This window comes from Hypomesus transpacificus, chromosome 6 (assembly GCF_021917145.1).
Source record: "Hypomesus transpacificus isolate Combined female chromosome 6, fHypTra1, whole genome shotgun sequence".
NCBI lineage: Eukaryota > Metazoa > Chordata > Actinopteri > Osmeriformes > Osmeridae > Hypomesus > Hypomesus transpacificus.
In genome coordinates, this window is record NC_061065.1 from 8,987,091 (window position 1) to 9,010,851 (window position 23,761).

Genomic DNA, 23,761 nt, shown 5'->3' on the forward strand with positions numbered 1-23,761 from the left:
GAGAGGAAGACCACGCGTGTTGTTATAGACTCTCAAGGTAGTGATAGGGGTGTTGGAGGCAAGACTGTGGCCACCAAGGGAGCTGTAAGCGACAAGGGGAAGTCTAGGAAGAGAGTGGCATGGCTGGACCAAAGACTGAGCGAGCAGAACCAATATCGAAGCCAGGACCAGGACCAGAACCAGGACCAGACCCATTCTAGTCCGAACTGGACAACCCCCAGCGTGGATCCAGCGTTTAGTTCAGGTAGGTGATAAAACGGTTATGAAGTCAAACATTAAGTTATAAAACGAGAGATGAGGGTACTGGGGTGTGAGATTGAAGATGTGTGCGGAATGGATTAGGTCAAACAGAATGCCTTATGTAACTGTTATTTGTGAAGCTTACCCAAGTGGAGAGTGTGTGATCCACGTGGGTTTCTGATGCACCAGGGGGTGGTGGATCAAAGGCTGTGTGCTGCGGCTCTGGGGGGCTGATGAGGGGGGTAAAGCAGTCCTGTGATGGACTTACAGGCTGAGCTCTGACTGGCAGGTTTAGTCACTGATAATATCTCCCTTCTGTAAAATCCCGGTCAGTGTGTTTTTGCCTCATCCACCCCTGCATTCCCCTGGGTGTCATGTGAATCCTTGAGACACACACACACACACACACACACACTACACACACGCAGCTGGCACACCTGACTCAAACATTGCCTGGAATCTGGATAAGAGGATGTGTCTGGGAATGAGGGCCCCATGCTGGCTGACCAAAGTGAATCAAAAGCGGTGGGATGAGGAGTTCAGTGTGTATTATTGTGTGAATGCTGTGTGTGTGAGAAAAACTGTCAGGGGTGTGTTATGTGTGTGTGGGTGAGCGTGTGTGCATGTGTTTGTCTTTGAGGGTGCGTGCGTATGTGTTTATGTGTGTGTATTACTATGTGTGTGTGTGTGTGTATTAGTGCGTGTGTGTATTCAGGCTTAGAGGATGGGCCGGGCACCTGACCAGACTCCCTGGGAAGCGTGGGGCCACAGAGGGATGTGAGATGTGCTCTGACTTGAGCCGGAAACACTTCATCTCCAATGAACAGGATTAATTCATGTGTGTGAGAGAGAGAGAGAGAGAGAGAGAGAGAGAGAGAGAGAGAGAGAGAGAGAGAGAGAGAGAGAGAGACAGAGACAGAGACAGAGAAATTCTTAATGGACAGGAGCATAGCTTAGTCTTGGTTGGTGTAATCTTCATGTCTAAGATTGCTGTACCTGTACAAAACTGTGTGTGTGTGTCTCGTGGTTCTGTGTGTGTATTTCTGTTTCTGTGTCGTTAGCTGATGTGTGTATGTTTCTGTGCGAGTGTGTGTTTCTGTGTGTCCCCGCTGTGTCTGTGTGCTTGTGTGATTGTGTGCATGTGTGTACGTGCACGGTAGAGAGAAGGCAACATTGAAATCTGGTGTCGTTATTGAATGGGGTTGAATTGAGGACAGTTGGACAACAACAACAAAAATTCCACAAGCTGGAAAACTCTGATCTGTCAGTGACTCCTGCTATCTGACGTAACATCTCTGGTACAATCACAGCAGGGACCAACACCCAATACTTTCCACCAGCAATAATGCTTTTATCCACCTGTAATTTACTGAGCAAAGCTAGTTCAGGCATGGCACACGGGCAGCGCGCGTCATATCACCCATTGCTGTGTTCTTATCACAATAGGCGGCGCTATAAAGTCGCACACATGCAAATGTCACGACTTAATCCATTAGAGTAATGGACATGGCTTCAGCTATATTTACCCTTCTTATCTCATTGGTCCAGGCTTCTAGGTCAGTATCACAAGGCTCTCTGTGGCTCAACCAATCAACACAGTTGGCAGTGAATCTTCAGCTGTCACCTCGTGTCCCTAGCTGCCAGGTATCTCCTCTTCTTGACATCCTCATTAGTTAGCCTACCACCTGGCACCTGGCACTTCATCTCTTCTTCTGTCTCCCCCTCCCCTCTCTTTGTCGCTCTCTCTCTCACACACACGCACTCCCCTTAATCCCACAGTCAGAAATAATCACACTAACTCCTGACAACACGCAAAGCCAATTGGATCCAGTTTAGTTACGGTATCAAATGATAATATGTGAACATCCCCCAGACAAGCAAGTGTAAATAAAGCTTGAGATACAAGTGTATAAGCACAACATCAACTGCAAATTACTAATTTTTTTAATAGATGTTGATCTGTGTATCTTGATACTGTGGTGGAATAAATCAGTGGCTTTGACCTGATAAGCCACATGAGGGTGGAACTTTAAAAGCATGTGATTCCAGTTCCAATTTGACGGATACTTTTGGAAAGTTATTATTACTCTGAATGATTTTGTTTTCTGAGAATGCCCTCTACATGTCCCCTGGGTGGTGCTATATTACAGTTGAAGTAGTGTGTGTGTGTGTGTGTGTGTGTGTACTCGTGTGTGTGTGTGTTTGTCCTCCTGTCCATGAAAGCCTTAAATGGATGTTTATGTTGATGAGGCTGCTTTACTCTTGCCCCACTAATCATGTACACCATTATGAATACAGGTGTGTTGTCCGATAGGCAGTGTGCAATTGGCTGGTGAATGACAGCCTGTGCATGTACTATAAGCATTGTGCGTGTGTATGTGTGTGTTACAGCCTGTGTATGTACAGTACCGTATGTATGCATTGTGTTCTTTTTTGAACAGCAGACATTGCATGTGTCCAACACAAACATCCTTCGGAGACAGCAAAGTCAATGTTTTCTTATTTAATCTTCCACATGTTTGGGTGTGCGTGTGCATCCACGCATGTGTGTGTGTGTCCACAGATGAGGCCCTCCGGAGACAGGAGGAGGTCTGGCTGCGTGAGGTGGAGGAGTCTCTGTCCGTCTGCAGGTCCCTGTCACGGCCCTCGCGCCCCACACACGCCCTATTCCTACACATCACGCCGCAGGAAGATGACATCACCAGCGACTCGTCCTTCTCGCCAGCTGTGAGTTCCCCTGACGCTAAAACCGCAACGCAGTCGGCTGCTCGTTTCAATGTCTTTACCTGTTGGGGAGTGGGATTGCTCAGTGGTAGAGCATTTTGACTGCAGATCAAGGGGAGATTCAATTCCCCCCTTCCCTCCTGTATGTTGTTTTGGATAAAAGTGTCTGCTAAATAAATACATAATCATATTTAGTATTATTATCTTGGCATGCATTGTGTTCCTTAGTTTGAATGCTGAGTGTGAGTCTCAAAGGTCAGCTCTTTACTTAGTAGCCCAGTCCAGGTCTGACGAATGCACAGCCTGTATTTAGCGAGCTGTACGGAACCTCGTTGATTTGGTCCCACTACTGCGTTAGCAGGGGATTGTTCTAACTCTCTATGTGAAACACACTCACAGAGGACTGCTTTGTGAGCCCCTTGGCCTTAGTAAATGTACACTGGTGTGCATTGTGTGTGTGTATGAGTGCATGCTGAAATGCTTGAGTGGATATACACATGCTCGCTGTCGGCTTTCTCCCCTGTTGACAGGTTACCTGATTGAAGACCTGCCTATTAGAATTATAACACACCTGTCTAGTTGGCTTGTAACACACCTGTCTAGTAGATTTGTGACACAGTTGTCTATTAGACTTTTAATAGCCATTTAATCCTCACCCTCTGTGATATAGCTTGTTAAAGGGGCGGTAGGGTAAAATAATAATACAGTAATAACTTTTGAATTGATTTGATTCACATCTACGCTGGGCAGAGTTTTAAAGATACAGAGAGTTAGTCACAGTGACACACAACACTGACTGCCCTTTATGTCCATCTCATCACAGCGCAACTGCCCTAATTATGTAATAATGGTGTTTTCAATACATCTAATACTACTGTGTGCACTATCCCCTTCTCGTAGTATAGTTCCAACGAATAAGATGGAGACTCTCATTAGCATTTGTTGCCCTATAATTCAATCTTAATGCTATTTCACAGGATTATCTGCTTTTATCCTATTGTATAAACTGAGCTTTGCATTGAAGCCACATTTTTCCCCTCATTATAGGAAGTGTGAGTAGAATTATAGTTCAAGTTTTGTCTCTCCTCCACAGTAGGAGAGCTTTGTCCCTCCTACACCTTCCCCCTCCCCTATACAGATCTTAAACAATCCATGTTTCCATGGATTTGTGAACCATAAACCTGTAAGTTCACTGAGGTAAGGAGCAGTGAAGGTGGGATAAGACACGGTTTAAACAGAAAATGAGTTCTGTGTTGGTCAGTCCACCAGAGGAGGGACAAAAGAGAACTGCAATTCAGCTGATTAGTCACCTTACATCAGCCAGGCAACTCCCTCTGAACTGGCACCAATTGTTTACCCTCCCATTGGTCTGGGTGTGGCGCCTCGTGGTCCAGGATGCCAGCAGTCTCCAGCTCCTCACGGATGTAGGGAGGGGTCTGATACGCTGAGTGGCTGCTACTGTACACAGACTGTCTGAGGTGGAGCAGGGAAAAGACTGATTGGTGAAAACAGAAGGGACTGCTTTTTTCCCCTGAAGCTAAACTGTGGGATGTCTACCAAGATGCTTTGGTAGATAGTGGGATCACAGACAGAGTTGTTTACGGACTGCATCCTCGAGTTAGTGCGCGGGAGTTTTCAGAAATTGGCGCAGAAACATGTTGGGTTTCCAGAAGTGGTGAGCTGAACCTTTTTCTGGGGCTGTATTGTGGACAAACTCTATTGGATTATCCAAGTCTTGCATAGCACTGGAATTTGTAAACAGGCATTAAAGGGATTTCTTGTTTTTGCATTTTTGAACGTAAACCGAGACATGTATGGTGCATTTACTGGATGATGTGAAGGTACACTTGAAAAACGTTTACTCCTGATGCATGCCTATGTTCAGCCTGTGGTCTGCACCTGTCTGTGTCACAGACCATCTCAGGACGAGATTTCTCCTTGAGTGTATAGGTTGGTTTAGGTGCAGTTCTATAGGCACATGTGAAGCCCTCAATGACATTGCTTGTAAAAAGAGCCATACAAATTAGATTTGAACATGAACAGAGATAACGGTAAGTCCATCCTGAACAAGTTCTCCTCCATCTTTACTCGCCCCGACCCGGACCACTCGGAACAGCGGGACCAGGAGACGGCCGTGCTGAAGCTTTATCGGACCCTCTCAGGAGAAGACTTTGATTCTGAGAACGATGCGCCTGGTTTGGACAAGGAAGTAAATGGCCATCTGAAAAGAGAGATTTCCTGGGGTTTGACAAAGGAGAATGGAGAAACTAATGTTACAGGGTCACGTGAGAAACAGGAAATGGACACTTGTGAGGGTGACATGGATTTTGGTCATGCTAATGGGACCCTGCTGGGAACTTCAAGCTCTTCTCGTGACGATGTACACGGGGAGATCGTCTGGGTGACTGAAGTAAAGGCAGGAAATGACATGAAAAAGGAAGAGGAGGATTCAAAAGGCAATCGTGCCAGCCAGTCAAAAGAGAGCGTCGAAGTGAGGATGACCAACTTGCAAGAATGTGGTGATCCTACAGGCACTGACCCAGAAGACATGGCCACAGGCCACAGACATAGTGTGACATCAGAAGAGGATGTGGAGGATGAGTCCATTGATACACATTTGCTTTCAGACGGCTACACCATACACTCAAACTCACCAACAGCTTGTTATAAGAATAATTCTTCTGAGGTAAACACTGTGGATCACACGACAACCAATCGAAACCAACAACAAACTTTGGTCTCTGAGGAAAAAGTAATGACGTTTGTTCACAGACAGGAAGAACCTTTAGACATCAACAACCAACACAATGATCTCCACAACAAGGACACTTGCTACAGTAGACAGAAACATGCCCTTAGCCAGGAGCTGGCCCCAGAAGCTTGCATTGGGGATGTGGTCACTGTCTCACCCATAGAGACTGCTGGTAAATTTGGTGCTATTGGATTGCCCGACGCCAAAACACTGCTTATAATTCTTACCAAGGCTGAACTTGTCTCAGAAGAGCTGAACACACCACCAATAGTTCACAAGAGTTCACAGGAGTTCACAGGACAGGGAAAGACAGGAAGCAGATCCAACACCACACAGGACGAGGATGTCCTGCCAGATGAACCTGTGACAGAAGAAGCTGAAGAGACTCAATTTAAAGAAAACAAAAAGAGTATATCACAAACTGCTACCGTTTCATCCCCAGAAAACACTTCCAAGGCACTTAATGAGGCGGATACACATAGACACATCATGAGGTCACAGATTCAAATCACCCTAGAGACACGCGCTATGGAAGCACCAACATCCCCTGCTATAGAGGAACTTACGATAACAAACTCCACTAACCACCTGGACTCTCCCGCTGAGGCCACATCCCGGTCGTTCAGCCCCCAGAATGGACCTCCATCTCCAGCCTCATCTGACTCCTCCACCATCAGAACCACCTTCTCTCCAGGCTCCCCCACAGACAAGTCTATCCAGCTACCTGCCCTCTTTTCGGGCCTGAGGGTGCTGAGGAAGGGGGTTACAGGGGTGGAGCATGATACGGTGGCCCAGATCAGACCGGGGAAAGGGGCTTCTGGGGTCCCGACTGAGAGGAGAGGCAGTTTTCTGAACCAGCTGTCCCAGTTCCTCAATCTGGATCATGACAAAGGAGACAGGATGGGACAGGAGACGATGCAGGAGAAGGGGCAGGAGACAAGGCAGGAAACGAGGCAGGAGGCGAGGCAGGCGGACCCCTCGCAGGGAGCTGAGGCCGTCAGTGAGGCCACAGAGGAGAAGAAAGGAGAGAAGAAGAAAGAAGAGAAAGAAGAAGAAGAAGAAGAAAAAGACATTGAGGAGAAGGAGAATGAAGAAGACAGAGGCGAGAGGGAGGCAGGTGAGGAGAAGAGCGAGCAGGACACGGCAGAGCTCACTCTCCCAGCTGTGGCCAACCCTCCAAAACCCTCCAAGGAATCAAAGCCTGCTGCCTCGGGCGCGGAGGCAGCCTTTGGTGCCTTCAAGGCCTTTTTCACTCCCAGGCCTCTGAAGAGGGAGGCAGATCTGGAAGCTCTGAGAAGGAAGATTAGGAGTGACAAAGAGGCGCTGAAAGCCATCTTTGAGAGAGCCTCCTCCAAGACACCTGAGAAGAAAGTCCTCACTGAATCAAAAGTATGTCCTATATTTCCCAGATGCTCTGTTCTCCTGTCTGTGGTTCATCTCAACTTCCATCCAAAATAAAACATCAACATAAATCAATATCTTTCCAGTTTTAAACTAGGACGCAGTGCCCCGACTACACAGTTGTAGTAACACTTTCTATTCTTTAAATCGTATTCATGTTGTTATGTCTCTCTCCCCCCTCGATCCCTGCCCCCGTCCCCCAGCCGGAGGGCTCCTGTCCCGGGGAGGGAGAGGACCGCACCCCCGGCCGTCTGCAGGCTGTCTGGCCCCCGCCCAGAGAGGAGAAGCTGGGTCTGAAGTACACGGAAGCAGGTAAGAACTCAGTTCCAGGTCACACAAGTTCACAGGCCTGTACCAGATAGGTAGAGCTCAATGATTAGAGCATTTGACTGCAGAAAAAAAAGGTTAAAATCTGCCACTGTACATGGATAAATGAATGTATGTTAATAATTTATATTTACCTAAAATTAGTTAAGATATGGTTATCTGCGCTATGGTCATTTAGAGTGATTTACGACAGAGAACTTATTTGTGAATCAGCCACATTAAGTATGTTTGTAGCATGATGAGTCCTGATTACAGAGTATCTTAGAGAATCAATGTTTGTTCAGTGATGCTTGGGATAGATGTGTACTCGACAGCAGATTGCTCCTTAGCAAAGGTAAACACTCCTCCACCCTAAATGTTTGCAGGGTAGGTTTGTCCCAGCCGTGCCTGGAGAGAACATGACTGGAGCTGTGTGGTTTACTGGTTATGACAGCAGATGTTTATACTGAACTTATTTCTCAGTGTTCATGGGGTATATATGGGACTGGTGCCCAAGTAACAACTGTCCCGTTGGCTGATTCTACCAGCCTTTCAAGAGTAGAGTATACTAAAATTTAGTAGGGTAGAGCAGCCATTCCCAACAGTTTCCACTTTGTGGCCCACTTGCATAGCTCAAATATAATGCCCCCCCCCACCACCACCACCACCACCACCAACACATCCGTTCTCTTAATTTGCGCTTATCACACAGTTTTCAACAACGAAAATTGAAAGGTTTGAAAAAAAAAAAGTTTGGAAAAGGTTTTGAAAAAAAGTTGGGAACTACAAACTGTTCACTAGCAGCTTACTGCCACCGTGTGGGGTAATTAAGTATTCCTTCATAGAATTAATGTGTATATGTATTTTATCACATGATGTGCAATATTGCTGAGGAAATGCCCATGTCTGCAGAACACCAAGCAGCGCTTCTTCAGCTGAAAAGAGAATGCAAAGAAGAGGTGGAGAAGTTAGAGGTCAGTGATGCTGCAAAAACACTACTAATTACTAATATGATCCCAGGAGTGGTATACTGCGATAACCCAATCACCAAAGGGGATTTTTGTGACAATCATTACATCAAAAGTAAACAGAAGTCTATGTGCCTGACTGTGGGCCTGAATCTGTAAATCTCTACAGGAGAACTTTGGGCGGCAGCTCTCCTCGTTGAGGGAGCAGAACGAGGAGTCCGTGTACCACTTGCGGCACGCGCTGGGCCAGATGCAGGCTGAGCTGAACCTGGGGCGGAGCCACCAGCGTGGGGACCTCCGTGATGTGGCTGTCGACACGGGAGACGACCTCACGCCCCGGTCCTTCCGGAACGTCTGCGTCCAGACGGACCGGGAGACCTTCGTCAGAGCCCTCGAGGATGAGGAGGGTGGAGGGAGAGTGGAGGGAAGCCTTCAGCCCCTCCAGCATGTGCCCGGGAGGCTGGACCTGGCCTCCATCAGCATCAGTCTAGCAGGACAGAGCAAGGATGGACGGGAGAGGGACCTCTCTACCTCCCACCTCCCTCCCTCCTCCTCCCTCCCTCCTCCTCCTCCTCTTCCTCCTCCCCTTGCGGCATTAGAGTTTACTGCAGCTGGAGGACTTCAGGCTTCAGGAAATGATTCTCCCCCTCCTCCCCCTCCTCCTCCACCACCTCCTCCCCCACCTCTTCCCCCAAGCTTGATGCAGGTGCCAGGTTGCCCTCCACCCCCACCTCCGCTGCCTGGGTGTGGCCCCCCACCCCCTCTCCCTCCTCTGGGGGGTCTGATGGTGGAGAAGCCCCTCAGGAAGGCGGCTGTGGAGCCGGCCTGTCCCATGAAGCCCCTCTATTGGACCAGGGTCCAGATACACACCAGCAGGTAGGGTCTGGGACCCAGTGTTGTGCCTGAACGCGTTCATTGAACGAAAGTTCATGAACTCGTTCATAATTTTGGTGAACTGAACGTACTGTATTACTGCCTGATGAACAATACTGTGAACGCGTTCATTCTGGTGTCTGTTCACTCTTTTTAATTTCGTTCAATAAGGTGCCAGATTTCTAGAAACTTCCAGGTGAAAAACACAGTTCACAGTCTTGTATCCAGGGTTGCCCAACCATTCAATCGCTGCGTGTGCTTTCTTCTATGCCTGGCAAGTGTTAGAGTGCCAAAGTTGCGTAGAGGCCGAGAGCGGTATTGCAGACAGATAGAGATTTCAATCTGGCAATGGCAGCCACCAGTGTCACCGACGCACCGTCTGTGGTTCTATATGGGCTGTGGTAATCATTTAGTAAAATTATAGCTCGCAACATATTGAAAAAAAGAACTGAACTAGTGTATTTTTTGGAGCCGTGAACTTAGTTCTAAATTTGTAATTATGAACTATGAACTGAACTAGTTCATTTTAAAATGTGTGAACTATGAACTGAACTAGTTCATGTAGAAAGTGAACTTTCCCAACACTGCTGGGACCTCACCTGTCCCTATAACCTACTCCTGGAGTGGTGCTTAGAAGTACATTATACATACAAACAATAAAATACTTTCTGCCTATATGTCTTTCTTTCTTTCCCTCTCTTTCTCTTTTTCACAAAATCTTTGTCAATTTTTCTTCCTTTCTCCTCAGTAACGCAACACTGTGGAACTCTCTAGTTGAGCCAGATTTAATCAACACCAGTGAATTTGAAGACCTGTTCTCCAAGAGTGCAGTGCAGAACAAGAGAAAGCCTCTGTCTGACGCTTATGAGAAGAAACCCAAAGCCAGGAAGGTAAGCCTGCTCATGTGGCAAGTGCGTGTTTTGTCCACCAGGTGGTGCTGAAATCTTGGGGTCAACTGAAGCCAAATATGTTGACCATGAAACATTGTACAGACAGTGTGTAAAACACTGCATTGTATCAGCCACCATTAGGAAGCATCAGTAATGGACTGAAATACTGCATGTTTTAACCTTCACTGCACTCTGCTTTATGTAGGTAACAATAGGCGCCAATAGACTGTGTGCTCTAATGGACTGTGGCGAGGGTGCTGTCATGGTAACGGCGCTGCCCTTTGTGTCTGTGTCAGATTGTGAAGCTGCTGGATGGGAAACGCTCCACGGCCGTGGGGATCCTCATCTCTTGCCTGCACCTGGACATGAAGGACATCCAGCAGGGTGAGGAAGACCTGGACTGGGTCCACACTCACACACATTTACATTTAGCATACACTCTTATCCAGAGCGACTTACAGTAAGTACAGGGACATTCCTGCCGAGGCAAGTAGGGTGAAGTGCCTTTCCCAAGGACACAATGTCATTATGCACGGCCAGGAATCGAACCGGCAACCTTCTGATTAATAACCTGACTCTCTAACCGCTCAACCATCTGACCCCCGAACACACACACACACACTCACACAGTTACACACAAACAGACACACAAGTACGCAACCTCACGGACGCACGCATTTATATATTCAAAATAATACCATTTATGCATTTATTTCTACAGCTGTTCTCACTGTAGACAACTCTGTGGTGGACTTGGAGACAATAGAAGCTTTATATGAAAATGTAAGTGAGCTATCTTTTAAGTATCTGTTATATATGGTCTAGTTTATTTGTATTTATTTATTTAAATGACTGCAATGCAGCCCTGCTGTGCTGGCTGAATGTTCCCTCTCCCGTCGTCCCCTCAGAGAGCTCAGCCAGATGAACTGGAGAGGATCAGGAAACACTACGACTCATCAGACCAGGACCATGTCAAGCTGCTGGACAAACCTGAGCAGTGAGTCTGTTCTTATTCCACCTTTAACAAGGCTAGTAAAACAAGCATCATCAACCATACTGTGCGTGTTGGTTTCTGTGTGTGAGGGGGTGTTTGAACTGGTGTGTTTATTTTTGATATGTATGTTTCTGTGTGTGTGTGTGTGTGTGTGTGTGCATCTCAGGTTCTTGTATGAGCTGTCTCAGATCCCAGACTTTGCAGGCAGAGCTCACTGCGTCATCTTCCAGTCTGTCTTCATGGACAGCATCGCCTCCGTCCAGCGCAAGGTGGAGACTGTCTCACGCATCTGCCAGGTAGGAGCTCTCAGTCTGGGATGTGAAGCATGAGCCTACTTAGGAGCTCCCAGTGTGGAACTCAGAGTATGGACTAAGTGGTTGGATGTTTAACTAAATAAAACCTACAGATTCAGAATTGTGAATGAGAAATACATTTGCTGGGCAAGTCTGCTCCCACATAAAATATATGTATATAAAACTAGGTGAAGAATTGACCTTAGTAGTTCCCTAAGCCTAAATTTGACATGTAAAACAGACACCTGACAGACCTTAAATGTTCCATAATCGTTCCGTGCCACCGAAACACTGTTAGAATGAAGCACCTCTGATCCTTGTTTTACTGCAGTACTTTTACATGCACTGTGTGTACATCGCTTTGGGTAAAAGCGTCAACGAAATGAATTACTGATCTAATGAGACTGCCCTTCCCCCACCCTCGCGCGTGTGTAGGTCCTGCAGGAGCAGCGCAGTGTGAGGGACGTGATGGGGCTGGTTCTGGCCCTGGGGAACCATATGAATGGGGGGAATCGAACCAGGGGCCAGGCGGACGGCTTCAACCTGGACATCCTGCCCAAGCTCAAGGACATCAAGAGCAGGGTGAGAAGAGAATAAAGTAGAGTACAGTAGAGTAGAATACAGTGGAATATACAGTCATAGAATAGAAGAGAACAGAACTGAACAGAGAGGAATAGAATACAGCAGAATAGTGCAATGCTCATTTCCTTCTGTCTATCCAAGGACAATCGTATCAGTCTGGTGGACTATGTGGTTTCCTACTATCTCCGCAATCTGGACGAGGTAATGTGAAACACATAAGTATTGTCTCGGAGATCTTAATGTGGTTGCCTGTGTTTACTGTCGGTAACACCATAATAACTGCTCAACATAAAGCACTTGTAAAGAATGAGGTCAGAGTAAGTTTAACAATTTATAAAACACAAGTAATACATTATTTAAACATTATTAAGCTAAATAAACACAGTGTTTTGCGTTGATCTCTATGTGGGGACAAAACTCTCCATGATGTAAGGTTTTGTCAATTGCTGGCTGTTGATTTTTGACTGTTGATTGTTGTTGTTGTGTTGATTGTTGTTGTTGTGTTCCCGCCAGCATGCGGGGACAGACAGGAGTGTCCTCCCTCTGCCCGAGCCCCAGGAAGTGTTCCTGGCCACGCAGGTCAAGTTTGATGACCTCACAAAGGACCTTCGCCAGCTCAAACGGGACCTGACAGGTAGGAGGTCTCACCCAGAGTCGTCATAGCAACGACAGCCTTATCTTAAAGAGTCCGATGCGGCACTCCCTTTTTAACTTGCAATTTCTTTTTTAGGCATCTGGTATGTTCCACAATCCTGTCAACCAGGTTCTGGTCGGGCACACATGCAACCCACAAATGCCTCAGAATCATAACGTGATACCCACTTTGAATAATGACGGCATGTTTCGGTGTGCATGCGACTGGGTGACCGGAGTCCGGTTACTTTGTGGTTGTTCTGTTGTGTGTTTGAAAACGTTGAGCAGATGGTGTAACTCTATCACTGCTTCTCTTAAGAAAACCCCCACAGACAAAACCTCAGCTGGGTCTGGCATCATTTTCCTCAGCCCCATCACAAGTAACACGTCCGAAGTTCCCGTCATAGGCTCCAGCCTTTGAGAAAGCTCTGCTTGTAGTTAATTTAAGGGCCAGATCTGAGCAGTCAAACCACAGAATCTCAGAACAAAAGCTTCCCTCTCCTCCTATCCTCTCCCCCTGCACCCACATGACGCCATTCACTGTCATTGCCAACCAGTTAGAGCAGTCTTTGGTCACTCTGGGACAATGTGTGGCTCTCTTTCCTTTCTCAACGCGTGAGTTCAATAGGACAGTGTGTCTTGTCGTGACCGTGGAAGAATAGGGCCAAATTTAAAGTATCTAATGAAATTCGAACAACATTATTTGACCATGTTGTGAACACTGGGGCATGGAGTGTCTGTTTTTATGTGTGTGTTTATGTGAGTGAGTGAGTGAGTGAGTGGGTGAGTGGGGGCGTGGGTGGGTGGGTGGGTAGGTGTGAGAGTGTGTGAGTGTGCATGTGCTTGTATCCGTGTTTCTGTGTAAGTTCTGCGAATGCGTGTGTGTGTGAGTGAACGTGTGTGTTTGACAGAGAGACCTCTGGGATTGTTCTGGCGCCTGTCAGACACAGCCTAATCCTGCCCATCAGATCTGTCCTCATGGAGCCTCCTGTGTGTCTCCATCAGGGGGCGACGTTCTCCGCCCCTCTCCTGTGTCATCTGGGGGACTCCTTATCGGCCGACGGACCCGTCTTATCTCTGCTCGGGTCTCTGCAGCGACCCAGGACTCTCTGCCCTGGCTGGGTCTGTGGGCTGTGCTTCAGTGTGGCCCTCAGATGTGTGTCACAGATGCTTTTCTCTGGCTCTCAACACCGCCTCGTCTTATCACACGGATGCCCAACCACCGTAGCGATCAGGGGCTGACATCAAGAGTTCCTTTTGTTCGACTTGTTTGATCCTCCCGCATGCCTGGCATGAACCGTGCTTTTGTTTTTTAATCTTTTTTTTTGTTTACGGGGGAGAAGGGGGTGGTTCATTTGTGCGTTTGGTGTATTGTATTTGTTTGTTTACGCGTCTTTGTATGTCCTTCGGTGTGTGTGTGTGTGTTTGGTGTGTGCGTGTGTGTGTGTGTGCTCTTTGCTCTTGTGTGGTTTTTGCAAGATGATGATGAGGATGCATGATGCAGGGAAACATAAACTTCTTTGGGGAGTTATATTACAAGGGTGGTTGTGTGTATAAATACACATGAATTAAACTGCTCGTGGAAGGGTCTGTAATCCATTTGCTCTACAGTGAAACATCACATCTTGTGTTTGCCAAAATGAACCAAACCATAAGTGTGACCAGTGAGTGTCATTTAGATAGTCCTGAATAACCTGCAGCAGTGCAATAGGTATGTTTAACAATACAAACAGCCATGTCTACCACACCGGGCTGTGTCCCTGTTTACCTGGGGAGGGAATGACCCTCTTCAGTTTGAAAAGAGCCAAAAAACTAAACAAAACCCAAAACAAACAGTGAGTCGCCACACAATGCAGATACCTGTCTCCACAGTTTACACAAATCCTGAATGAAAACAGTATTCTTTGTAATCTTATCTGGTAGATGTTGATGGAGCGTGTTGGTGGAGGCGCAGTGTGCAGGGCTGACTCCCTCTGCTGCCTCTATTATGACTGGATCAGGAGACTGGCTCCTGTGATCCACTGATTGGACGGTGAACCAAAGGGGACAAACAGAGCAGTTTGGAGTTGCAGGCAGGCAGAAAGAGAGAGAGAGAGAGAGAGAGGGAGAGCAAGGGGGAGAGAGATTCTGCTGCCGCCATTTTAGGTGCATCTAAACAACTGTTATCTACAGGAAACCACGGTGATAACCTTTGACTCTGGAGCAAGTGGAACATCCCCATATTCTCTTTACCTTCAATGTGAAGAGTTATATGAACACCATTTTCTGTGCTTGACCTGAGTGGACTTAAGATGACTTGTATGACTTATGCAGGTGTTGCTTGTGTGTCTTGTCTTAGTGTGTGAGATAGCTGCTCAGAAGGTTTGCTCCAGCTCGTCTCCGGATCATCTACAGCCCTTCAAGGACAAGATAAAGGCCTTTCTCCTGTCTGGTGAGTCACCAGCGCTGGTTCACGGCAGAGTTAATACCTGGGACATACAGGGATGAAATGGGTTGAAAATCATTTGAGAAAATACTTTGACAGGTGTCTACCGGGAGTGATCATGGTGGCATCTGTGTTTACCTCTGTTTATCCATCCCTCCCTCTTCTCTTCCCTCTCTCTCTCTCTCTCTCTCTCTCTCCTCTTCTCCTTCACCCTTTCTTCTCACTCACTCCTGGCTTAATTATTCTATTGTTTCTAGCCAGCCAGATAAGGCCATGCACATCCTGTTATCACAGTAAATATCTGTGGCTGTCCCCTTTCAGTGTGAGCTTATGCACGTATAAATCTGTGCGCGTGCCTGTGTGTGTGCTTATGCATGTGTGTCTGTGTCTGTGTGTGTGGAACGGATGGCAGACATCTATGTCTGTGGGCAAGATAGTTGGGTTCAGAGGCTAGGCTAGACACCCAGATAGGGATCAGGGAGATTTGGCAATGACTGGGTCTCCTGCCTGAGACAATCAGACGGGCAGGAACATCCGACTAGCTCTCTCCCTCAGAACCCTGCTCTGCTCTTAGAAGTCCTCAGACTGAAACAGAATCATACACCATTAGATACACAAAAGGACTAAGGTAGTGTGCCTGTTATTTCGCGGTAAACACAAACCCATTTGAAAGTGGCAACAAGAAAAGGCCCATTGTTTACTAATTGCCTATGAAATTGCTGTTTTTAAGGAGCAAATGGCCGTCTGGCTCCAGTGGACAGGGTCATCATCTAGAAGATTCTCAGGGCTTGGCCTTGATCAAGGATGTCTCAGAGATCTCCTCATGATAATGATCCCTTCGATGTAAAGACATAGTGTTTGTGGGACTGCAGTTGAAATGTTCTATTATTGTACGTATTTAGTTTTTGTTTTGTTTTTTCAGCACAAAAAGAACATGATGAAACAGAGTCTCTGTTGATGTCTGCTCAGAAAAGGTTTGATGTGACAATAATTATTATTTTCATGAGAACTCCATTACTCAATTATAATCATATTGAAATGTATTCTATTCCAGTCTGTAGGGGTGTGAAGAATGATCCCATATTATTCTAAACATTGTATGCAGCAGAACTACCTTGTATACACTGTCCTGCAAAAATAAATCTTTACACATTTATTCATGAACTCATAACATACCAACTCAAATAATGACCTCAGAAGAGCAACATAGGGGCGTGATATGATACCATGAGGTCAAAGGTTAACCCTTCTCTCTCTGCCCTGGCTCAGATTCCAGGATGTAGTGCTGTACTTCGGCCTGAAGCCCAAGACAGGAGAGAAAGAGGTGGCCAGTGGTCACTTCTTCATGCTGTGGTTCGAATTCTGTTCCGACTTCAAGATCAGGTGGAAGAGAGAGAACAAGAACATCTCTAAGGAGAGGTAATCTGCGAGGGGAGAGAGTTGTCGGGAAGGATTTGTCATCCTTCTCCACTAGAAGGGTGTGACCATCAGTTTAGGTTCTGGGTTTATAAGTTGTAAACCTTCAGCTAATTGAAGAGTAACACATACCTCTAAGTGAATATAGAAAACAAAGATAGCAGGTATTTGTCATTCAATCAGGATGACACTTTGTCATAAGCGTCACCTAAAAAAGCATTGCTATCATACAGGTGGCCCACTGGTCCACCTGAGCAAGCATAAATCCTGACGTAGATGTAACCAGGGTCACCTTGAGGCCCTCTCTCTCCCTCCAGTATGTGACCTTCATCTTAGAAGATGACTAGAAGGTTGAGGTAACTTTCTTTCCCTCTCACCTCCCCTGTAGGCTGAAAGAGGCCCAGCTGTCTGTGATCAGGATAACTGCTGAGAAGAAGGTGGAAACCAGGACGATCAACCCCAACAGTCTGGTGAGCAGAGAAGCAGGGGGCCAGTGGTCTTTCACCCAATGCCCTGCATGTTCTCGATGTTTCACTTCTCTGACACACCTGGTTCGAATTGATGGATCCTTGTCAAACTCTGAAAACCATTCGTTTGAATCAGTGGAGTGGGGAAACAACTAGAACATGCAGGGCAGGTGATCCAGAGGACCAGGGTTGAAGACCACTGCAGCAGGCCACCTCCATGTTCATAACTAGCAACTACAGATTCAACTAGCAGATGTGTGTAGATGTAAAGATGACTTAAATCTGTCAATAGTAATAATGTACACATGGCCTTTTTTTTCTCTTTCGGTAAAATGAGCTTCTTCCTCTGTGCCCTCACAGAAAGAGAGACTGCGACAGAAAGAAGCCAGTCTGAGTGCCAGCTGAGAAGACGAAGAGACGATCCTCTCCAACTCACCTGCCTCTGGATCAGGGGACAATAGATGAACCCCCTTGTGATTGTTGACTCTCATACACACACACACACATGGTCCAGAAGCTCAAATATCAACATGTCTACTCAGTTCAGTTGCTGAAACAGACTTGTATCTCAGAGGAAGGTCGGAAGAGTCTCTTTGTACTGTCAATACGTTCAAAATACTCATATTCAAATTACTTATGAACGATATGATTATTCTATGAATTAACTGAAGAATGGAGGATTCAGCCCATCACAATGAAGCACTTTTCTTGAATTAAACTATCTTAAATGTCTATCGATCTAATGTCAATATAATGTGTTTACTACCGAATTTAATATGATTTGTTTTTAACTTTTTATTTTAAGAATAGCTTTAGATCTGTAAAATATTCACATTTCCAAATGTGTTTTTATCTGTCACCCCTCATTGATTTAATTAAAAGAAACAGGCAAAGATGGTCTGACAAGATATACAAAACAAATTGTATTCATCAACTATTTTATTTACAAAGATATAGTGACAGTGCAGGTTGTGAAATGGGATTCAAGAACATTCATGTCTCCTGCAGTGATGGACAACCATTATCATTCCACACAGTGGAAAAACACAGGATATCCCATTCACATGATCTTGCAGAAGATTTATATATACATCTCTACACACACATGCCCTGAAAAGAGCTATGAGGATGCCAAATCATTTCTCATTATATCGGGCTATATTTTACAGTACATGGCCACATAACTATGGTGGATGCTAATTGGCCAAAGACCACAATTAAGCATGCTAATGCCATTTGAAAGCTTGCAGTAAATGCCAAACAGGGTATGTCCCTGGAAATTGTGTTTCTGTCTACATAGCTGCTATTAAAGGAGTTCAGGAAGACAGTAATACTTTGTTGTTTTTGTGTTCATATTTGTATTTGAGAAGTGGGAATGTTTTGGTATTCTCCACATATTTTCCCCACTTACTTGAGTGATCGCATGAAAATCACAACTTAAAGCGGTGTGGAATTAGTCCAGATCAATGGATGCACAGTGGCACTGTTTTACGCGCTTGACTAGTTTCTTTCTCGTGCTCGGCGTCTGCCCCGGGCAGATGAGAACGTAAGACACTGTGGTGAAGCTTTTAGGCTTACAGGTGGAACACGACTGAAATGCCCCCTCTTCCTTGTAGATGTGGCGGGGAATGTAAAAAGAGTTGCACTGTCCGTAGCAGAAACGGTTAATGATGGTGCGACTGAGGCATCCTTCTTCGTCGATGGTCTGCTTTAACGGCTGCGTCTTGCACCAGTCCAGTTTAAGATAGCGGCGCTCCGTCACATGCAAGGCTTCTTGGCTGGACTCGAGCACCTCGTCCGCTGTCGTCACCGGGTTCGTTCCGCGGACTACAAACCCATGCTTTGGCGTTTGTGGGGATCGTTCGGATTCGTTGGGGTTGTACTTATATGGATGAGGAAAGACGCCCTGGAACACCCCGGCTCCTGGAGCTCTCGGAGGGCATAAAAGCAACCAGAAAACCACGGTGAAAATGGAAGATATCTTCATCCTTAGAGACAAATAGAGAGCTAAATAAGACACTCATTCAAATAAAAGTGGGACAACAATGCATTTACGCATTGACTTTTGGCGCAACTTGCGCATATTCCCATTTGATGATCCACTAATAAAAACATTAATTTAGTTTCAATATCTGAAAGGGCTCACCTTTTTCCTAGGGATAACGTCAGCTAGTTGATAATCACAAGCGGTCCTTGTAGTTGAGTATTCCTGAAAGATGCGTTTATGAATGAGAAAGACGTCTCGGCTGTCTCTTGTTTAAATGGTTTGGAGGGTATACGCCCTCTTAACCGCCCCTTGCCATTGAAAGATAATTATCAAACTTGAAAAACTGCAGCTTAAATTATTTATTTGACTTTGCAATGAACAACAAAGAAACTGTGGAAGTTTATGCAGTATGCAAATTGGAAAACGACAGCAAATTACAGTGTTCAAATCAGCACACATACAGTATAATTGATTAATAATGTAGTTCATGAAAGCAGTAACAGTTCAGTGCACATACAACTGAAATAATATGACAATAATTTATAATAATTTCCACCAAGTCTGACTTTAGAAAATAGACATGTGTTATGATTGACATATCTGGAATTCAATGTAAATAACTTCTGTATACAAACTGAATTTGTTAATATATGTAACCAAACATCTGACCACATCAATACTGCAACTGATTATTGTATTGGAACATATAGGTCATACTATGCCATGATGAAAAAGCAATTTCTTTAATTAGCATTATACTCTCAATACTTCATACATTTTCATACACTTTTCTACTTTGATCAGTAGATTTGACAGGTGATTACGATACGTAAGGTAAGGTAAGGTGAGTGGGCGTTAAAGGAGCTTTCAGGTTGTGGTCTTGCTAGGGGTTGTTTTAATGGCAGTGTTTTCCCCCTCCTCCTCCTCCTCAGGAAAGTGGGGAACTGACTTCTTGGCAACAACTTTGTCCAGCCGCTGTCCCAGCAGGTATGGGTTAGTGCTCTACACACAGGGACAAAAATACACTTTCAGAAGTTAAAGTCATCCGAGAGACTTTGTCATCTTCAATTTAACATCGAACATGCGGGAAAACTAACACACAGTTATTCACTCAACCACCCTTAACAACGGTGTCGACATTTGGTGACATTTCTGAGCATACAGTAATGTCAGTTTGAGCCATTTCTGTTTTTGCAGAGTTGGTAGATATTAAACTACTCAGGAAAAGGTAAAAAGCACTATACCCTTTTTCTTCTGTTTGGGCCACCCTTCAGTTTCTGGTACAACAGCTCCTTGTTCTAAAGGAAAAAACAAAAATATCAATGCAGACAAACAATTTCCATTGTTTAACAGCAAATACATTTAACTTTAACTGTTAACAGAGTGTTTTAATGCCTTTTCAGAAAACAACCTGTGACATCCTTCGGATCTGTCTAATCAACCTACCAAGAACAAGGGAATACCAATAAATTAAAACATTTTTTGTCGTAATTTAAGAATTCCCTACTTTCTTTGTTTCTACTCACCCACTTGGCCAGAGCAGGGTAGTCATGCTCCGGGTCAAACAGGTTCTGGTGCTTCTGGAAGTCTCTGCTGAACTCTGCCGTATCAGGGGAGTTCTCCATGCATCCATCTGCAACTGTATCCAGACACAACACACATCTTTATCAGCAACAAGGTTCACTGAGTTGTTCTTATGATTTAGCTTTAATAGCTTTGAAAATGAGTGACTAGCCCACCTGTCTTTCCCAGTGGGCAGGGGTTGGGAGGATCAGGGTACCCCTGATCCTCAGTGAAGTCTTTAGGGATGTTGTCTCCTGTCAGCTCTGCTACAATATTGGGGATGTTTCCGTAGGGACCCAGGTGCTGCAGCCCCTCATGAGCGCCACCTGGTGGAATATAAATAAAGAACTTGCGTGAACCATGGACATTTGAACATGTTTTCAGCTAATCAAAAATACTTACCTTGGATGCTCTGAGGGCCGACGATGTTGGTAGCTTGGTGAGCGGGGTACTCGACCCTCGGCCGAGCGATGCCCAGTTGCTCCATCACACCGTGGAGGAGGCGTTGGATGTCGGCTTCAGACACCTGGTCCGCCGTGCGGGTGTTGCGCCCCGATGTCAATCCCGTCATACATACTAGAACCGCCAGTAGCGTAGTCCGATTTAACCTGACAGCCGAGCCCATTTCAAATTTCGACTATAAACATACAAACAAGGACAATACTTCAGTTGAGCGTAATATGTGTAGAATGATTTACTTCCTTAATATACCTTGCTATAGCCTATAGCATTATATTAATGATATATGCTAAGTATACGCTAGAATAACAATAGCATAATAATAATAATAACAACAAAATATTCAGGGGCATATAAACGACAGATGCGAAAATTCCGCGCAAACGATTCAGTGGCTCCTGTAGATAATAACATCCCACCTGATAGCAAAAGATTTGCCACGTATTATGAGCAATGGAAACAAAAAATAAAGGTGCGCCATTCATGCACGTTTAGGCAAAAACAAACACAGGCCACTGTCACCATCGTAAGTCCAATCGACTCATTGAATGTGTACAATAATGCACCTACTGGAGCGCTTTTACATACATTTCATAAGTGCTGTATTTACCGAGATTAATATTTTTCCTACCGTGTCTTCTGGATGCGGGAAGCTAGTGAAGCTAGAGGATGCTGATCCTAGTTATACAGACCATTAGCGGTTGCCAAGGCACAGACACCCACTCACTCACTTCTCCTTCGTACTGATTGGTTGACGGACCAAGACGATCAGAGCCGGAAATTAAGTGTAGGCCTATGAAGGAAGCTTGTAGTACAAATTACGGGGAACGTTCTGTACACGGTGCAACGTTTGAAGGTGGGACTACACCATTTGCTAAACTGTTCAAATGACATGACTGAGATTTTGAAAACGTTAAATATTTATTGATATATTTTGTAAACTTTCACCTTGCAGTAAACATCTTATACAGGGGAATATTCTTAAAATATAGATGATAAATATAATGTATATAAAACATCTGCAAGACCAAATAAAATACAGTTCAGCATTACAATGGTCTGTGGCTGCAAAGATGGCACTACAAAGCAGATCGACTTCTCCATGGTGTCCCATAGAGAGCACAGATGGCCAGTCACCATCCCCCTCTACTCTGGTCAGTTCAGAGGTGAAACAGCCGTGTTCTCAGACTCTGTCCTGCCGGAGCGAAAATCAAACAATAATTGGTATTAATACCTGCCTCCTCCCATACCACAACGCACGAAGATGAATGTTTACCTTGTCTTGAACCGTGTTCTTTGTTCTTCCCTGTGTGGCTGTTCAAAGGGGATTTGCTCAAAGAAGCTGGATGACTCCAGGGTTTAGTAGCTACAGATGAAGATATTTTTATAAAAGCAATCACATCTCAAAAAAAAGGCCAAAACATCCCAAACTGTACATCTTGTTCCTACCCGTGTGAGGAGTGCTGCACCTGAAGATGAGAACACTGGGGAAGGTCTCCATCCCCAGGCTTCTCCTGAGAGATGGCGTCCTCCGAGGAGTCGGCCTCTCATCCAGACCTGAGGCAGAGGACAGCCTCTCATCCAGACCTGAAGCAGAGGGCAGCCTCTCATCCAGACCTGAGGCAGAGGACAGCCTCTCATCCAGACCTGAGGCAGAGGACAGCCTCTCATCCAGACCTGAGGCAGAGGATAGCCTCTCATCCAAACCTGAGGCAGAGGACAGCCTCTCATCCAGACATGAGGCAGAGGGCAGCCTCTCATCCAGACCTGAGGCAGAGGGCAGCCTCTCATCCAGACCTGAGGCAGAGGACAGCCTCTCATCCAGACCTGAGGCAGAGGGCAGCCTCTCATCCAGACCTGAGGCAGAGGGCAGCCTGTCATCCTGATCCTGAACTAAGCCATGTTGAGGACTGTGTGTTTGGTTTTCAGTACCTTCCAAGACTGTGCTTCTCTCAGAGTGGGTTTTCTCCTCCAGGTCTAACAGAACTGGAACACTCTTCAATATGAACTCAGGGATAACACCTGCGTACAGAGATGGCATGTATCCTCCATCATCACCATCATCAACACCCCACTACTTTCTTTACGAAATGTATTTATTTACCATACACTTTTATCCAAAGCGACATATAGAAAGACATTTGAACCTACAACCTCATGATCTTCAATCAAATGCCAAATGCTCACCCCTGACCCATCCCACCCCCTTAGATGCAGTAACAGTAACATATAAGGAGGAGTGAGGCCCATACCAAATGTGTAGGCGTTCTCTATTAGAGACAGCACCACCTCTGTTTTCAGGTGAATGGGTCCGCCCAGCTCCTCTGCGGTGTTACACAGTGACATCAGGCATGGAGCAAAGATCAACGCCAGGTTACTGCGGGTCATCTGGTTCTCACTGCATCTGAAGAGGAAAACATGTCAGAAAGGGCGGAGTCTGTTACATCGGAATGTGGCGCAGTAGGTGACTTCAACCCCGTGGAAACCACAGGAGCCTTAAGCTAATCCCCAGAGCCAACGTTCTTCAGGTTATGTATAGTTTCAGCACGCACCTCTGGGAAACCTTGGACAGGAATTTGAGGATGTAACGCAGAAAGGAAAGGTTTCTCTTTGGTAGGAGGCAGGACAGCAGCTGAATGGCAGAAGTTCTCTCCGAGACAGAGGGCAGTCGCTGAGCTTTGAGCAAGGCTGCTTGGATGTCAGAGGGGAACAAGGGCTTGGGCAGCTCCCGGCAGAACTGTTTCAGGAGGCAGGCTACCTCACATGGGAAGGCTGTGGATAGACAGGC

At 45.8% G+C, this 23,761-nt stretch overlaps 3 protein-coding genes across 4 annotated transcripts; 1 reads left to right on the plus strand and 2 right to left on the minus strand.

Annotated features, from left to right (window-relative positions):
* Positions 1-4,409: 4,409 nt before the first annotated feature.
* LOC124469157 (formin-like) lies at positions 4,410-18,291 on the plus strand. Its single transcript, XM_047022267.1, has 17 exons — positions 4,410-7,105; positions 7,321-7,429; positions 8,336-8,397; positions 8,561-9,267; positions 10,013-10,154; positions 10,451-10,538; positions 10,876-10,937; positions 11,063-11,151; positions 11,315-11,444; positions 11,877-12,023; positions 12,165-12,224; positions 12,537-12,657; positions 14,995-15,087; positions 16,004-16,055; positions 16,351-16,500; positions 16,886-16,967; positions 17,325-18,291. The coding sequence occupies exons 1-17, from the start codon at positions 5,000-5,002 to the stop codon at positions 17,367-17,369; spliced, it is 4,245 nt and encodes a 1,414-aa protein (XP_046878223.1). The 5' UTR covers positions 4,410-4,999; the 3' UTR covers positions 17,370-18,291.
* On the minus strand, positions 17,886-18,951 carry grem1a (gremlin 1a, DAN family BMP antagonist). The gene has a single exon (XM_047022272.1). The coding sequence runs from the start codon at positions 18,949-18,951 to the stop codon at positions 18,418-18,420; it is 534 nt and encodes a 177-aa protein (XP_046878228.1). The 3' UTR covers positions 17,886-18,417.
* Positions 18,952-19,295: 344 nt separating this feature from the next.
* Positions 19,296-21,733, minus strand: LOC124469159 (neuroendocrine protein 7B2). Of its 2 annotated transcripts, none has more exons than XM_047022269.1 (6): positions 21,605-21,733; positions 20,917-21,151; positions 20,691-20,840; positions 20,478-20,590; positions 20,196-20,249; positions 19,296-19,953 (listed from the first exon to the last, which is right to left on the minus strand). In XM_047022269.1, the coding sequence occupies exons 2-6, from the start codon at positions 21,137-21,139 to the stop codon at positions 19,819-19,821; spliced, it is 675 nt and encodes a 224-aa protein (XP_046878225.1). In that variant the 5' UTR covers positions 21,140-21,151; positions 21,605-21,733; the 3' UTR covers positions 19,296-19,818. The 2 variants fall into 2 exon arrangements, with proteins under 2 accessions (XP_046878225.1, XP_046878227.1); XM_047022271.1 differs by having other exon boundaries at positions 21,584-21,717.
* Between the last annotated feature and the right edge of the window lie 2,028 nt (positions 21,734-23,761).

Bases quoted from the DNA above. Each gene is read 5' to 3' on its own strand.
- LOC124469157 (XM_047022267.1), top strand. From the start codon at position 5,000: ATGAACAGAGATAACGGTAAGTCCATCCTGAACAAGTTCTCCTCCATC. The intron at 7,430-8,335 runs GTAAGAACTCAG...CCATGTCTGCAG, and splicing joins TCTGAAGTACACGGAAGCAG to AACACCAAGCAGCGCTTCTT. The intron at 16,968-17,324 runs GTGAGCAGAGAA...GTGCCCTCACAG, and splicing joins CGATCAACCCCAACAGTCTG to AAAGAGAGACTGCGACAGAA.
- LOC124469159 (XM_047022269.1), bottom strand. From the start codon at position 21,139: ATGGGCTCGGCTGTCAGGTTAAATCGGACTACGCTACTGGCGGTTCTA. The intron at 20,591-20,690 runs GTGGGCTAGTCA...GTCTGGATACAG, and splicing joins CTGCCCACTGGGAAAGACAG to TTGCAGATGGATGCATGGAG. The intron at 19,954-20,195 runs GTATAGTGCTTT...CCCTGTGTGTAG, and splicing joins GCCCAAACAGAAGAAAAAGG to AGCACTAACCCATACCTGCT.
- grem1a (XM_047022272.1), bottom strand. From the start codon at position 18,951: ATGAAGATATCTTCCATTTTCACCGTGGTTTTCTGGTTGCTTTTATGC.